Source organism: Homarus americanus, unplaced genomic scaffold, assembly GCF_018991925.1.
Source record: "Homarus americanus isolate GMGI-L3 unplaced genomic scaffold, GMGI_Hamer_2.0 scaffold20465, whole genome shotgun sequence".
NCBI lineage: Eukaryota > Metazoa > Arthropoda > Malacostraca > Decapoda > Nephropidae > Homarus > Homarus americanus.
Window position 1 is genome coordinate 5,177,285 of NW_024756914.1, and position 15,898 is coordinate 5,193,182.

A 15,898-nucleotide genomic window follows, 5' to 3' on the forward strand; every position below is an offset into this window, starting at 1 on the left:
TTTCTGGATTTCTTGCAGGTCAGGGAATATTTTGAATGTAAACTTCATATATTTTGCACAAAAGATAAAATACTTGCTTTGTGTAAACCAAATTATGACATTAGATCTAAAATTTGTATGTCTAATGCAAAATCCATGATCATCATATTGTAGGAATTCCAGCAATATAAATTATATTCTGGCCGGGTAATTTGTATGAATTTTATGAGCTAAATAAAAAAAAATAAAAAATATACTTCACGCGTATATGAGTAGATGCACCGCGGAAAGTGAAAGTCCGGTTCTGGCAAGGTACTGCGTAAATGAGAAATCGCGGAAAGTGAAACCATGTAAAGCTGGGTAATACTGTATATAGTACTGTATAGTCTTTGTGGATTGTCTACAAAATTTACATTGACTCAACAAGATTGAGCTACCATATCATGCTTCTTGAGCACATTGGCCTTGTTAGGATGTACCAACCACACTCAGGTCCATCAGTACCCAGAGAAAAATATGTTCCTGACTGATATGGATGATGCCACTCAAAGCCAGAATGGCTGAAGGGCTTTTAAATTGTCACCCTTGTTGACCACTTCAATCTTCTCCTCACCGGACATAGTTTAGGTTACTTGTACGGCTTTTTAAATTTTTCAACTTTTATCTAAAGAGGAAAGTGTCTTGTAATGATGAGATATTCATTTGTAGATTTGAAAGTGTGATTAGTTTAAGTTTTAGGTTTTGAGGGAAGAGGACTGCACCCTTATACTACATCTTTGAACCCACTAACAGCACTTCAGTCTGGCTGTTGTTCTACTTAACTTGTCATGATGTGAGGGTAAGTATCATGGGTTGTCAGTTTGTTTTCAATTGTAAAAAGAAGTTTTTGGAACTAACACCACATTTATGGATTAAATAAACAAGCTTGATGACAAATGATAGTTTGATAAAAATTCTTATCCTGTGGCATTTAACATTTCTAAATACTAAAATGAATTAACAATTCCTCTTGTCTGTAGTCACAAAGTAAATTACTACCTAGATACTACAGTACAGTACAGCACAGTATACTCCCTAAGACACTATTCAGCCTAATCCATAGGGTCAGCTTCCAGCAGACGCTGCACATAAATTATCATGAACTATGAATCAAAGACACTTAAGGGGTTAACTTTTAGGCCTCAAAACATTACCCTCTTCTTCCACTTATAAGTTACACAATCCTCTAAAATATGCAGGAAAACACATCAAGGATATGTTACATTAAAAGATGCTTCATTTTACTGTACCTGATCTGCCTGAGATGAGTGTGAGTTCTCTAGGAGGACGATGGTAGAGGAGTCAGCATTCTGGCTGGTCTCCACAAGGTGCTGGGCTGACTGCACACTCAGAAATAAATCTGTGAGCTGGTCTGCACTCGCCTTCCTAAACCCTATTGACGGCTTAAGCAGGGTAACATACACATCTTGTTGTGAGTTAAGAACAATGACAGTTTGGGATGTGATAAAAAAATTGTATTCATAAAGAATTTACATGATAAAAGATAAAGACTTGATATAATAAATTAACAGATAGAAGAAGAAGAGGAGAAAGTAGAAGGGGAAGAGGAGGAAGAAGGAGAACAGGAGGAAGAAGGGGAAGAAGGGAGCAGAGTACTGTACTCCAACACAAACCAGCAGCTTTACTTTATCTGGTAAATTCCTGCACTTTCCTTTTCTTATTTTCAGTTCCAAGTCAGTAGATGGTACAGTGGTATGCATGTATCTCACACTATATGTCCTGGGTTCAATCCCTGGGCCAGGTCAAGTGAGCTTATGAATGAGATGGGTTTTAGTGCAGTGGACTTGATGATGTCTCAGTAGGATAGAGTGAGGTAAAGTGTATAAGTCAGGCAGTGTGTGTGTGTGTGTGGTGCTGTAGATGGAGAGCCTCATGATCCTAATGCTTTACACTCATAAAACTAAGACAATAAGAACTAAGTATTGATGAAAGAGTTAAGGAGTCAGAGGGAATCAGAAATGTATTAGCTACAGCAAGGTACACAAAACCACCTGTTGTGTGTGTGTGTGAGATACAGTTTTGGTTGTTGGCAAAGGGAGCTTTTACAAACTAAAATCTAAGTACTGTCCAGTACAGAAAGTTCCCATAAAGCATGTTTTTGTAGTGTAATTTGGTTACAACGCAACGAATGTATTAGGAAACACATTTTCTATGACGTGGATGTGATTTGGATATGACACGATTGAATAAAGGGGACTATGTCACTCAAGTAGAAATAAGCGGTTTTGCAGTCACCTCGGCGTAGCATCACTCAAGGTAGGATGCACCACCCCTGCAGTCTCCATACACATCTGATGTGCTATTGCAGACTGTATCAACTTTATTGTTTTTAATTGCAATGAGTGACAAGGGTGTGAAACATTCTGGTAGTGGAAGTGAAGTAAAACAAAGAAAAGCTATTATTGTACTCTTGAAAAAATAATTGATGTGATAAAGCAGTATGAACCTTCACTTCTATCGGCAGACTGACTCCACCTCCTCCTCCACCACTCATCTCAAACAACCATCTTCTCTTCTTGTCGTGAGTGTTAAAACATTTTCAGAAGTTTATTTACATTTCTTATGGTTAAAATTTTTTTTAAAGGTTTTATCATAAAAAGCATTTAAGTGAGTGACACTCCATTATGTATTATTTCCTTCTGTACCCTCCTCAATGGCTCCATTTTGTATCACTTAGCAATGTAGTCTAACACGCTGTAACAAGCATTACTCCCTTTCATGTTTTTATTCTATTATTGAATAATTTTATCAAACAAAGTTATTATAAAACACATAAAAACTAGCAAAAATATAACAAAGTGTAAAGAAAAATTTTCAGTAATGTTGGTGTTCTTGAACCTATTACGCCCTAACTCCTCAAATTCCAATGAACAATTGTTACTACAATGTGATTTTTCTATAATGGGGTGTGTCTCAGAAATGCAACTACAATACAGTACTGTACTGCTGAAGCCACACAGTATATAAATGAGAAAATATTGTTACTGTAGTAAATACAATACTGTACTGTATATGAATATACAGTTATAGGAGTTATACCGTAAAAATTCTTAAACCTTATAAAAGGATACGACCCGGCAAAACAGGGTTAGGCGCCACAAAGGCACAGGAATGTTTTGTTTTAACAAACACACAACCGCTGGGAACTTTTACTGAACCAAACTGGAAGCTCTGGGGACACCTCGGGTCAGGAACTTCCACATCACTGGAAATAAAGTCACTCATGGAATTAAATAATCTAACTTTGTATACCTGGTGTTATATATACAGTAAAGTTATGGGCACATGATTATTTTATTCATTTATTCCATGTTTATCAATTCCCCTATCTCCCACCTTCCCCAAGACCACTGATAGCCTGCAGCAGCTCACCAACTACCAATTGTAGTTTTCGTGCCTTAAGGAGCAAGTTTAATTTATGTTGACTGTTCCATTGTAGCACTAAATTATTTACATCATTGTAGCTTGTGTTTCGATTGTTTAATTGTCTATTTAATTCAGGTTTTCAGATTCTAGAATCAGGCGGAGACCAGACTATAACAGCGGCAGAGACTTACATTCCTTGTGCAGTACAGTGATATCTCTGTTAGCCGGAACAATTGGTGCAAAGAACTTCCGGGAATGAGATTTCGAGGTAACGAGACGACTCTCTCAAAGCTGGAAAAAATCCCTCATCCCCAGAATTTTCTGTGCATTGGAAAAATTTTCTCAGAATTTCCAGAAAATGCACCTGATTTTCATCTCTCAAACCCAGAAAAAAAATCCCCCAATCTCCAGAATTTTCCAGAAAATTCCAGCTTTGGGAAAGCCATCAAAGAATTCCGGCTAATGGATATATTACTTAAGTTTTTAAATATATTTCAGTGGCGTATTCTTAATGAATACAAGGCATGCATTGCATGCCTTGTAAAGAGCAAAATATATTTTTAAATAGTACATAGTACCTTGAATAATACAGATTTAATTTTAGAGTCTTCACAGTTTTCACTCAGGAAAGCTGAGGAGACTCAGCATCCCTCAATGGACATATAGACATAACCATCCTAACAATAACATGCTAAAATTAACTTTATTGTGTTGGACCATAAGGAATTTGAGCTATTTTAGTCAAATTTAATACTTTTTCCCTTAATAAGCACGAAGTCTAATGTTATACGGTGATATTATATTACCTAAGAGTTGTTGTTCCATAAGAGTGGCTATTTAATAAGGCTTCTGTAAATGTAATGGGTACAAATGCATGCACATCAAAAACTGCATTCACTTGTCGAGAGGCTTTGTAGACCGGCGACGACTCTCAGTCAGCTGGACAAAACTGGTCCACATTATTAGTTTTAATATTTCTCAATAACTCTACAGTCCACTTTCAGTTATAGTTTTTTCACTTGGGAAAGTTATTCAGTTTTCTGTTTTACTTGAAATAATAATCAGATCATATAAATATAAATATTTACTAACTATTTAAATTACTTTTATCCTCTTTCCCACTGATCGGCTCGTTAGCCACTTGGGCGGTCGGTCACGTCTCATACTCACTGGTGGCAGATACTGGGCATGAACTGGCTCCTGAAGATATCGGAACCTGCACCAGTGTTGGTCAAGTCTGGCCTTGAATGAGCTCACACTCGGTGCCATCACAATAAGATCATTGGCAACTTTACAGAGGGCCAGTGTTGTGCATGATGCCAAGTCATTTTTTTAACTACTTTATTTCTAACTTACTGTAGATCACACTGAAAGTTTAATATTCTTTTGACGTAAGAATTTTTGCACCCATTATCAAATGTTTTATAATAGATACTTTGTCAGATGCCACTGATATAATTTAAGAAATTGGGTATTAATAAAAATTTTACACCCCATATTTAGAGAAAGGCCAGATCCTGCTTAATATTTGATTTGATAACTGATATATGAGGTGTTCTGCATGCCTCATCAGTGCAACCACGGTACGCCACTGATATATTTTCTTGCATCAGTTTTATTCAGATGATTTTCAGTGATTATTGAATGTAACTCATTATTCTCTACTTCCTTATACTGTACTATTGTCCAATCTCCAGATGCATTAATTTGTGTGAGCTTCTTCAAAGCATTTTGTGGCAAGATTTTCCTGTATGCGTACATAGTAGCAGGTCAGCCTGGGTTAATGGTGATTAGCAACTGTGACCCTCCCTCTGCTGTACAGGCATCATTTTGATGGAAAGACTTGGTCTTCTTCTTGCCTCACTAACACTTTATGTGGTCAAGTTAGTTTGTGCTCCTTTGCTGGGGATGAAAGTTGTGTTAGACTGTTCTCTCAATCAGGTAGGATGTAATAATGTGTATATAGTGTGTATTTTTTCTGTAAATAGATCATTTATGGCACAAAAGTACACCATAGGTCTATTTCCTCCATTGATATTCTGAGGATGATCACTTGAACTGAACCTATAAGGGACATACAGTTTATGGCCATGTACTGTATCAGTGTTATACCTGGCAGTACAGTACCGGGTAGTTACTATTTGTTGGTTCTCACGTGTAACTGTGTCCTACGTTAAAGCCTCAAGAAGATCATTTTTGTGATTACTTGTTCTCCCTCTTTCTCCCCTTGTGAATCAGTGGTACCTCCACTTGTGTTATTTCTACCTAACATTGACTTGTTATAATACTACAAAACACTTTAACCCTTTCTAAATACAGTACCAAACTGCTGCACACCTTCCTTTACTACTTAAGTAAATACAATCCACTTTGTATGTTATTACCCACTACTGTATGTAAAGTATAGTCAACATCTCTGTCCAATCTTTTTATCCCCAATTTTTCTTCCATCCTCTCACAGAAAATTTCACTAAATACATTCTTATGCTTCTCGTTCATCTTCAAACAAAACACGACTTACTCAGAAATGCCCGAAACAGTGTTGGACAAGCCCGGGAGGATCTGCATGGCCACCCCTCTCAGCTGACCGGCTTCCTCCTCCATCTCTGTTGTGTCTCGCCACTGACTAACAAAGTCCTCTTCATGTCCCTGTAGTTTCTGTGTTGGTGCTGAGCTTTGTGGTACAATATGAATGTGAATGTGCTGAAACAAAGAAGAAAGTCAAAGTTACCATATTATTTCATCAATATTTGTACATTTACTGTACTGTGTTTCCATCGGTAACATGATATGGAAGTTAAATAATAGTATATCTTAAACCTCTTAAAGATCATCAGCATCTACCTTTAAATTTATTACTTTCAATTTGCACTTATTGTATTATTATCAGACCATACATACATCAATGGTTTGTCCTGCTGCTGGTCCATCCTGGATAGCAATCTGGCAGCTCTCAGGTTTGTATTGACACATAACAACTTCAAGAGCTTTTTGGGTTAGCTGAGCCAAGTCACTAATCTCTGGAACCTGCAACTCTACTAGACGTTTAGCTGGCCTCTCTGAAGTCACAAGGATGTCTGTATCTTGAGTTAAGCATTACATAACAAGAGTTTTAATGGCAGTATCGAATAAAATGAAAGAATCATACTATATTACTATTTTCTGGCAGAAATCACAGCCCCTCCATTATACTGTATCAGCTAATTCTGTTCTATTAACTCACTTAAGTAACCCAGCAGTCCTTCCCTCACCATCAATCACACTCTTCATCTCCAAAATGGTGGAGATCAGGTCTTTCATAATCTCTGTCTGCCCAACCAGCACACTATGCCGAAGTTATGGTACCACTCTCCTTTGTTCACTGAATTTGGCATTGACAAAAAAATTTATTTCAGGAACAATCCTCTATTTTTACCTTGTGCTCTTTGCCAAGCAGCTGTGGTGGTCTAAAGTCAGCTAGACACAGGAGTGGAGGAGGGAAGTAGTCCCTCTCATTTACCTTACAAACCTCTGATCTTATTTTGAAACTTGTGGTTTGGAAGTTGTTAGCAAACTGATTCAAATCATATCAAACAACAGTACTGAGGGTGAGTTGGGTGAAATCACTACTGATGAGTAAACTATATACTGTATAGGTACTCACTGTGAAGAATGGGAAGAATCCACAAAAACTTTAAAAGGAAATCCCGACTTTCCCTCACCACAATGAACCACCACCAAGCCTGAGCCTAACCTACACTCACTAACAGACTAAAGGAAACAAAGTAACTCAAGAAGATCCCAACACAAAGCTTATAAATGAGAAGATGAGAGTAGCGTCTTGCATACAGTCACAGAAACAATGGCTGATAGGCAAAAGATTATATTACCTGGATCGAAAAGAAAACTAAAAAATTTAAATAATTTCTAAAGGTGTGATAAATAACTAACTGTTCAAGAACACTTAGTACTATTATTCAACATTAATATCAACAATGGGACAAGATATCAAACTTCAATAAATTCTTGACCTAAACTAATAAAAAATAGAGTTGATAATATAGAAGAATACGTCCTGGCACCAGAGGCTTCTTGTTGACGAACGCTTGGGAAAGACGAGACTTGAGGAACACACACGACCCAGGGACCGCGACCGTACCAAACTGATAACTGATGTATGGACTTGGAAATGGATACAGGTCACAGATCCTGAGGAAGGGATAAATTTCAAATTAATATTGAGTGTTCCTTCTTAGGTAACTTACTAACTACAAGTATACACAAGTGGTGACTAACATTCTCATCAGCACTTTTATAAACTACTAAGCACTACAACATTTACCCTGAGATATTCTGTTCTTCCTTTCTGATATTCACCACCTTAAGTGTTCTCTTGTTTTCTTTAGTTAACTCCCATCAAGTATAATTTTATTTGCAGACACGCACCAGCTGTCACAGTATTTATTTACACAAATAACCATAAAAATTTGTGGAAATATCATTTCAATACTCTAATGTGACTTAAAAATAAAGAAAATACAATATAAAACTATAAAGAAGAAAAAAGAAGAGTGGGAAGTAAATTCTGTGTGGGAGAGATGGGAGGTAGGGCGGTTGAGTGGTTGGACTCGTGGCTGGACTTTAGTAGAAAATTCCCTCCCTCCGCTCTCAAAGCAACCATCACCTTGCGACCTCTTTAAAATGGCAGTATGCAATTTTACAAGAAGTCCCATATTACTTAGGTCAATTTGGTGCTGGGGTAATTAAACAGTATCAAAAAATAATAAATTAAAAAAAAAAATAAAATCTTGCACTCGACCCCAGATGAATTATTGTGTTGTATTAATTCCCAGTGCTTTGTTTACATAATGTGAACAGCTGACCAGCCAGCCAGTCCTGATGCCTGCCTGTCTTGATGTCACCTAAAGGATGACTAAGAGAAGGCAAGAAGCTGTTTAGGTAATACAGAACTACTTTTTGTACAATATCTATGTGTTACTGTATTCTTTTATGTATTATGTATGATGTTCAGTGTTGACCAAAACAGTTTTACAACAGTTTATGGGTATTTTTTTGGCTTCTGGAACCTAACTAATTATTTCCGCTTAAATAAATTACACTCTAATTTTACGAATTGCAAATTCACAATGTCTTCTGGTACAGTCAGGGAAAGGTGTTTCTATACACTTGTGATACCCCCAGTCAAGATGTGGCGGTGTTGCAGTAGTAGATACGAGTGGTGATTCAAATAGCTTGTGAATTATCGCGACTCCACTGTACAATAATGTTTTCTGAACCAAGATACAGAGTCCACCAAGGCACAAACATCACCAGCAGGAAATGTCTAATGTTGACTATTGGCAAGATCATTAAAATACAGTAATATAATACAGTATGTGAGTATTAATGAGAGCTCACAAGGTGATGCAAGAATAAGGGTTTGATACAACACTAATGTATAACAATTAAGCTCGATGGTTACAACAGCTTAAATTCTACACTAAAACAGAAAGCAACAAAGCAACAGATGAATAAAAGAACTTGAACTTTTAAAATTCCTTAAGTGAAAATCTAATTACAATACTGTACTATACTGTATCAATAATCCCACATGAGGCTGACATTCTTATGTCTTAAAATGATTGTACAGTCACAAACAGAGGTCCTGTCATTTTTCTGGTGCTTCATGAGCCCTGAGATTCAGACTCATGAACCCAAAGTATTAGGCACTGATGTTCATAAATGCTTCAGATTCACAAGTCTGAATCTTGGGATTTATGGAGCAGCAGAAGAAGTGACATGACTTTTGTTTGTGACTGTACAGTGGACCCTCACTTTACGCGGTCAATTCAACCCACAGGGTACCGCGGAAAGTGAGAAACGCGGAAAGTGAACAACATAACATATGGGATTAATGGAAATAGAGACCGGGCCGACCCCCAAACTCCACTTTTTCAGACACAATACCTACGTTGTAGTAAAGATAACTTCTTAATTTTATGATGGTATGCACACACAATTAATAATTAAGAGAAATATCAATAATATTAGGTTTTTTAACACTTACATTAGTAGAAAAGATGGCTGGGCACACGGGGATGGGGGGTTGGTTCCGAGGCAGAGGGCATATTATTGGCCCTCACTTGTATCACTATCCACCACAGAGGCTTGCAGGGCCTCTTTGTCAAACCCCTCAAAGTCCACGTAAATCCATATCCTCACTATAATTATCACTATCACTGACTTGGGCCGGCTATGGTGGGTGGCGGGTGAAGAACTCGGTAATGTTTTGATGACTGGGCGACCTTGTGCGCACCCTGCTTGCGCCGCTTACACAACATGGCGGATGGCGGGAGAGGGCGGGAGGTTTGGATCCAAAAATGGCGCGGCTCGCCAGCCACTCTCCGCGTAAAGGGGTACACTCACCGCGGAATGTGAGCATTCCGGTTTCGGCAGGGTACCGCGTAAAGCGAGGGTTGTCTGTACATTTAATTTATTTATTTTTTGTTTCTTAAGCATTTTCATTATCTATGCTACTCTATAATATAGTTAAGTCTAACAGTATAGTTATTCAATTTTCTACCCATGTGAAAGTACCATATTTCCTGCTATATTATGCTCACCGCCTCACACCCCTCACTTACCGGGGGAATATCTGGAAAAGAATATTTTAAGCAGCTGCAGCTTCCTCAACAGTTGCTACCTTAAGCTTACTCTGCCTTATATCCTGGGCCGGATTAAAGGTCTCGTGGGCCTGGGGCTAATTAAGTCCAGAGGGCTATTTGCATAGGCTAAAATATATAGGCTAATATGTACAGTATGTATGTTTGTATGTACCGGTATGTATGTATGTATGTATGTATGTATGTATGTATGTATGTATGTATGTATGTATGTATGTACAGTCGGGGTAAAAAGTCTTGAACACTTAACAAATTCTGGCATTTACTTCTGAGTTATACATGTATGATTGGGATATACCCTGTACTAGCAACACTACTTATTATCACATATTATGCCTGAACCACAAAATGGGATAAAACTCTCCTTAATACCTAAGATCTTTGGGTACTTACCTGCCAAATACTGTCAAGTGTTCAAGACTTTTGAGTGTATATTGAGTATATATTGTATGTATATTTTATGTATGTATTTGTGTATATAATTGTGGCAGTAATTGATTTTTAGTTTACATATCTATTACAATCTCTTCAATACATATATACTACCATTAGCAAGTGTCATCAGTTATAAACTTCTATTTTATAAGTATTTTATCCCTCAAAAATAAGACGCTCACTCTCAGCTGGAAGACCATGAACAAACTCCCATCTCCTGTGACTGAGAAGCTCCAAAACTTCATATTTTGGCCAATAGCATCAGACTTATGTCATCTAGAGCCAATAACAGCTCGATAAGTCTTCTCCAATTTGCCAACCCCAAGGTGGGAATACACCTTTTCACATATCCGTTGAGACATTGTTACAGAACTATTTGATAAATTTCATAACCGAATGACAGAACATATATCAAATGACAATCTAAAATAAGTGTTCGTTCATGCTTACGGAAGTGAATGACATAAGTTATTTAGTTGACAGATGTGAACAATAAACCGACAGTCTACATATAGTTTGAGAATGTAACAATTGGAGAATGACATACCACCAACAGTTATTTTAGATTGTCATTCGATATGTGTTCTGTCTGTCATTCGGTTATGAAATGTGTCAAAATGTTATGTATCAATGTCTCAACAGATATGTGAAAAAGTGTACTCTCTTACCCAGAGCGGTAAATTTGAATGTCAGTGGCACAAGATATAAACAGTAATGAGATCTAAAATAATGATCGCCAGCCAGAAAAGCTCTAATATTTCAACTCGCCCACCTGGATTTTTTATTGCCTGTGGCGACTGGACTTGTTATTTTGTGCTAGTCTAAGAGACCTAATAGAGAAAGGGCTTATATTTTTGTAATGAATTTTGTGGGTCTATTTTTCTAGTGGGCCTGGGGCTACAGCCCCATTAATAATGCACCCTTGCTTATATCTTATATTGCTGTACCTTAGAATTACAGTTCTGCTATTTGTGTTTTTATAAACCTAACACATGCAAGTGTGAAAAATGGCCTAAGGAAATAATAATGATGATGATGAATTTCTCTTTACAAGGAAATTTAAGATGTTTTTATATTTTAAGTCTGCTTTTTTCTATACATTTCCAACCTAGGAATATGTTTTGGTAATGTAATTTGTAAAAGTAAAAACTAAGTAGTGGTGGAGAAATTTGTGTGCAATCACTTCACTTATAACTAAGAGTGTGTGATATCATCTACAAAAGAAAATCTGATTCAGGCATGAAGGATTGTTTAGCTGCCCTCTGATGACCTCTATGTGCAACATAAGATTCCCTTGTTTCCATTTCTCTACCTTCCCACTTCAATTTTGCTACATCACCATAAAATCGAAGCCCCCCCCCCCCTGTACTGTACCTACATTAAAGATACAAATTAATATACAATTATAGATAACTACAGGACCTGTATATGTAATACAAACACAAAGAACCAGAGCCATGATGAAACTTGCGACACAAGCTGTCCACCATTCTTCCACCAAGCAATTTCATGCTACCGATTTGTTTTAATTATCCATTTCTCAAAATATCATAAAAATATTGAACCCTTAGGATTTCTCGGCATACACCAACGAATGCAAATACAGGTGTATGTATGTATAAAAATACATAATATAGAAAAACTACTGTACATGAGGAGGCTATAATTCACTGTAGAGAACTGTACCTTGAACTATCTGGTAACTGCACGTCATTAACATGGTACAGGTCCAGGCGGCGGTGAGACAGGACTGGCATTTCTTGGCGAATTGTCTCAAGATATTCCAGGTTAATGTCTGCTAATGCAAAGTTTGTGCCTTCACTGACTTGACACACTACAGCCCCCCAAGGGTCGACAATCTGGAAATAGATAATTCAGCTGAAATTAACCAACTTCCAAATTACAAAGAAGGTGAAATAAGCAACCTTTCTAACCCTTATACCAGGATATAGTACAATAATGAATGTACTGTGCAGACAACCACCAAAGTAACTTTAAATTTTTTTGTTAGATAATGGAAGAAGAATTTTGATAACCCTACCAAGAAAACAGGAGTCACAGTGTTAATCTTGAAATTCATCGGACCCTTCCCTATAGAAAGTTTTTTGACTGAGTGTAAAGTGAATTAATGTGAAATTCTATAAATACATGAGGAGATCAATTGGTAGTTGCTGGTTGATGGAGTGTCAGATAAAAAAAAGGTTAACTTGTATTATTAGTTCATGCATCAGAAAAATCCCTTTTATGAGAATTATGAAGAAAAATACAAATTACACTGTAGTCTTCTTAAACATTAGAAGTTTTAGTAGAATATACATGCTTCACCCCGACAGACTCTCCACACGCTTACTGACACATACCTGTACTGCATACTGTACAAGTGTCCTCCTCTACTTACGAGCATTCAACCTGTGAACTTTCTGATACAAACAAACCTGTCCAAATGTTCAATTACTGTACCTACTAAATTAATATAAGATTGTTATTTGATTTGACACACACCTGTGCCAAATATGACAGTGTTAATATGACAGACAAATCCCTGAGGTCAACTGAGATGTATAGAACAGCAAGGGCATATATCTCAATATCTCTACTGAGTTCATTTTTCAGGCTGTACTGCATGTTTTCTGCCCTTGTTTCTTATGGGGATTGCACCATTCTGGAGGCATATCAACACTGCTCGACATCATTTTCTGATAGAGGACCGACAGAGAAAATGGGATACGTTCTTGCTATTGTAAATGTCTCAAATAAGGAAGCTAACTGTCAATGTTCATACACCTCTGAGATATTAAGCCTCAGGACCAACAGACAGACAGACAGTACCAAAAATCAAGATCCAGTATTGTAATGTGAACAGAAATAACCACAAAGACAGCATTCACAGAGAACCATAAAGACTTTGTTAATGGATACCTTTTCTTCACTGCTGTCAAGATTGATTGATTGGGCAACATACATGGCGTCGCACTGCCGTTAAATAAAAAAACAAAGTAAAACGAGATAAGTTTCCACATCCCATACCATAGCATGTCCATAAGAAGACCGTTTTATGTTGTGCTGGCCCGTCTGAGCTGCTGCCACCACATAACACTGCGTCTCTGAAATATAAAGATGATTTCAGATACGTATTACTTTATGAGATTTATCTACAGAATTTAAAGATCTATCCATTTATCTCTCTAAACATATTTAGTAAAGAAAATATGAAATAATTTGACTGACTGACTTGGTAAAATACAGTTCAGTAGCTCGCATCACAGAATGTGGCTATTTGACACCAAAAATTATAATCTTAAGTAAAAAATATGATATAAATAAAATAAAAATCCGGTAAGTTTAAAGATCAAAATTAATATGAAAGGAAACAGTGACGTTTCTTTTCTGACTAAAATGGAATAACAGTGTATAGATAGCATTGTGTGTCTGTCCAATATTCACCTGAGACTTCTGACACTGAATCTTAAAAAAAAAGACCAATTTTCAATCCAGGATATAAAAAAATCAAAAAGTAAAAGGCTGTATATACTTACTGGATACTAAGGGTAAGTGGCAGTGAAACTAAAACCTCTTGTATGTTTCCAAACTCCTGAGTCAGAGATACACAAGTGGTTTGTCTCGGTCTATCAGAGATGGAATGGTTTGTGAAGTTAATTTTATTAGTGTTTACTTAACCTACTTTCTCTTGGCTCTACATCAGTGGTCCCAACCTGAGTTTTGCAAGACACATGTGGCCCCAGAACTGTATTTTGTGTGGACCTTAAGCCTTTCAGTAATAGGCAAGTTACACTAAATTTCATGAACATTTTATCATTCGAGTGAAGTCTAGAATTTCACACTGATATAAATTCCTACATTTAAGGATAATATTTTTCTTATTTGATTTTGTTAAACTGGTGATTACGGAAGTAACTAATCTACTCACTTTCCATTTCAAAGTGTGGCACTCATCACACATTTGACCATTCAATGTGGCCCACTTACATAAAAAGGTTAGGGACCACTGACCTAAAGTAATAATTGGAGGCATCTATGAGAGATATACAGTATATACTTACAGAACCGGATATGGTGGGGGGGAGGGGGCAATGAAATGATGATATATATATAAACAATGTACAGAATAAAAAAAATTTACCTATTGCACGAACTCTTAAAAGAGCCTCCCAATGTGCCAGTCCAGTTGTTACCGTAAATGCTGAAGGAAAGGTCAGAATCTGAGCACCAAGTTTCCTCTGTATGAGACTCATCTCTGGGAAGCGCATGTCATAGCACTGGTCAGATAATTAAGGAATAAACACACAATGGTGAATGAGTAATTGCCAGAAGTAGTCGGTTTCTAAAGGTCAACTATGAGACTGATAAAACACAGGACTAATATTAAAATTTTACTTCCAGAACTAAAGATGGTCCCATCTCAGTATAGCCTAACATGGGCTGTGTCCACTTGTCCCCTTTATCCACATAGGTTACGTTCTTGGATATCGTCGCGATGATCATTTTTGTCATAATATTTTAGGTTAGAAATTATAAATGTTTCAAATATGGTGTTGATATGTATCTGGAGTAAGTTTTGATAATAAAAATTAATACATTTTAACATAAATAATTGTTTTCTTTACATATAATTCAGGTCTGAGTAAGTAAATAAACACATAACTTACAGTATACCTCTCAGGATATTACAGTCCACCCTGTCATGGTCACAATAGCACAGCTAGTATGTTCACCACTTAATTATTCAAATTATGCTCCACCGTCCACAAAACATGTGAAACTAATGAGTTACCCCTAGGAAGAGACTTGTTTTCCCTAGCGAGAGGTAACCATCCGTTTTCTCTTAAGTCCTTAAGTCACTTCTGTAATGTAAATTTTAAGTTAAGAAATAACTGTATGAGTAGCCCTAAGTCAGATAAACCCATAGTGAGATAAAGCATTCAAGATGTATTGAGCAAATGTTGATAGTGTCATATCTCTTTATGTGTAGAGTAAATTGTGTTAAGATGATGTGTTCTTAAGCTGGGATTACTTATCCAGTGTTCGTAAGAGAACGAGACGACAGTTCATAACTGAAGTTTATCTTTTTGATCTGTGAACCTCAGAGAATCCGATGATTGTATTGAAATTATTGTTAGTTTTATATTTAAGATGCTCATTAATCTTGTTAGCATAATCTGTCGACAGTAAAAAACTTTGAAATATAACTTATACTCATGGATAAAATGGATGTAGTTGTCAGAAGCTCCCCCTACAGTGTTATTGCCAACCTGGGCACTTGACATCAGTGTAATTCTTGCATTGCAAAGCTCAAACACTGATTAGATTATAAAAGTTAATCTTAGAAAATTAATACTTTATGAATTCATAGTCTAATTTTCATAAGCCAATGTGTA

General features: G+C 36.7%; 1 protein-coding gene across 3 annotated transcripts in view; it reads right to left on the reverse strand.

Moving 5' to 3' along the window:
- The window catches only part of LOC121857179 (nitrilase and fragile histidine triad fusion protein NitFhit-like), a 30,565-nt gene that overhangs the window by 1,589 nt on the left and 13,078 nt on the right, over positions 1 to 15,898 (reverse strand). For all 3 annotated transcript variants that reach the window (XM_042353116.1, XM_042353114.1, XM_042353115.1), the window contains 8 exons: positions 14,644 to 14,779; positions 13,530 to 13,606; positions 12,189 to 12,361; positions 7,457 to 7,593; positions 6,307 to 6,482; positions 5,927 to 6,108; positions 3,111 to 3,244; positions 1,269 to 1,444 (listed from right to left, as the gene is read on the reverse strand). In XM_042353116.1, the coding sequence (XP_042209050.1) occupies positions 1,269 to 1,444; positions 3,111 to 3,244; positions 5,927 to 6,108; positions 6,307 to 6,482; positions 7,457 to 7,593; positions 12,189 to 12,361; positions 13,530 to 13,606; positions 14,644 to 14,779 (1,191 nt within the window). The remainder of the gene's footprint in view (positions 1 to 1,268; positions 1,445 to 3,110; positions 3,245 to 5,926; positions 6,109 to 6,306; positions 6,483 to 7,456; positions 7,594 to 12,188; positions 12,362 to 13,529; positions 13,607 to 14,643; positions 14,780 to 15,898) is intronic.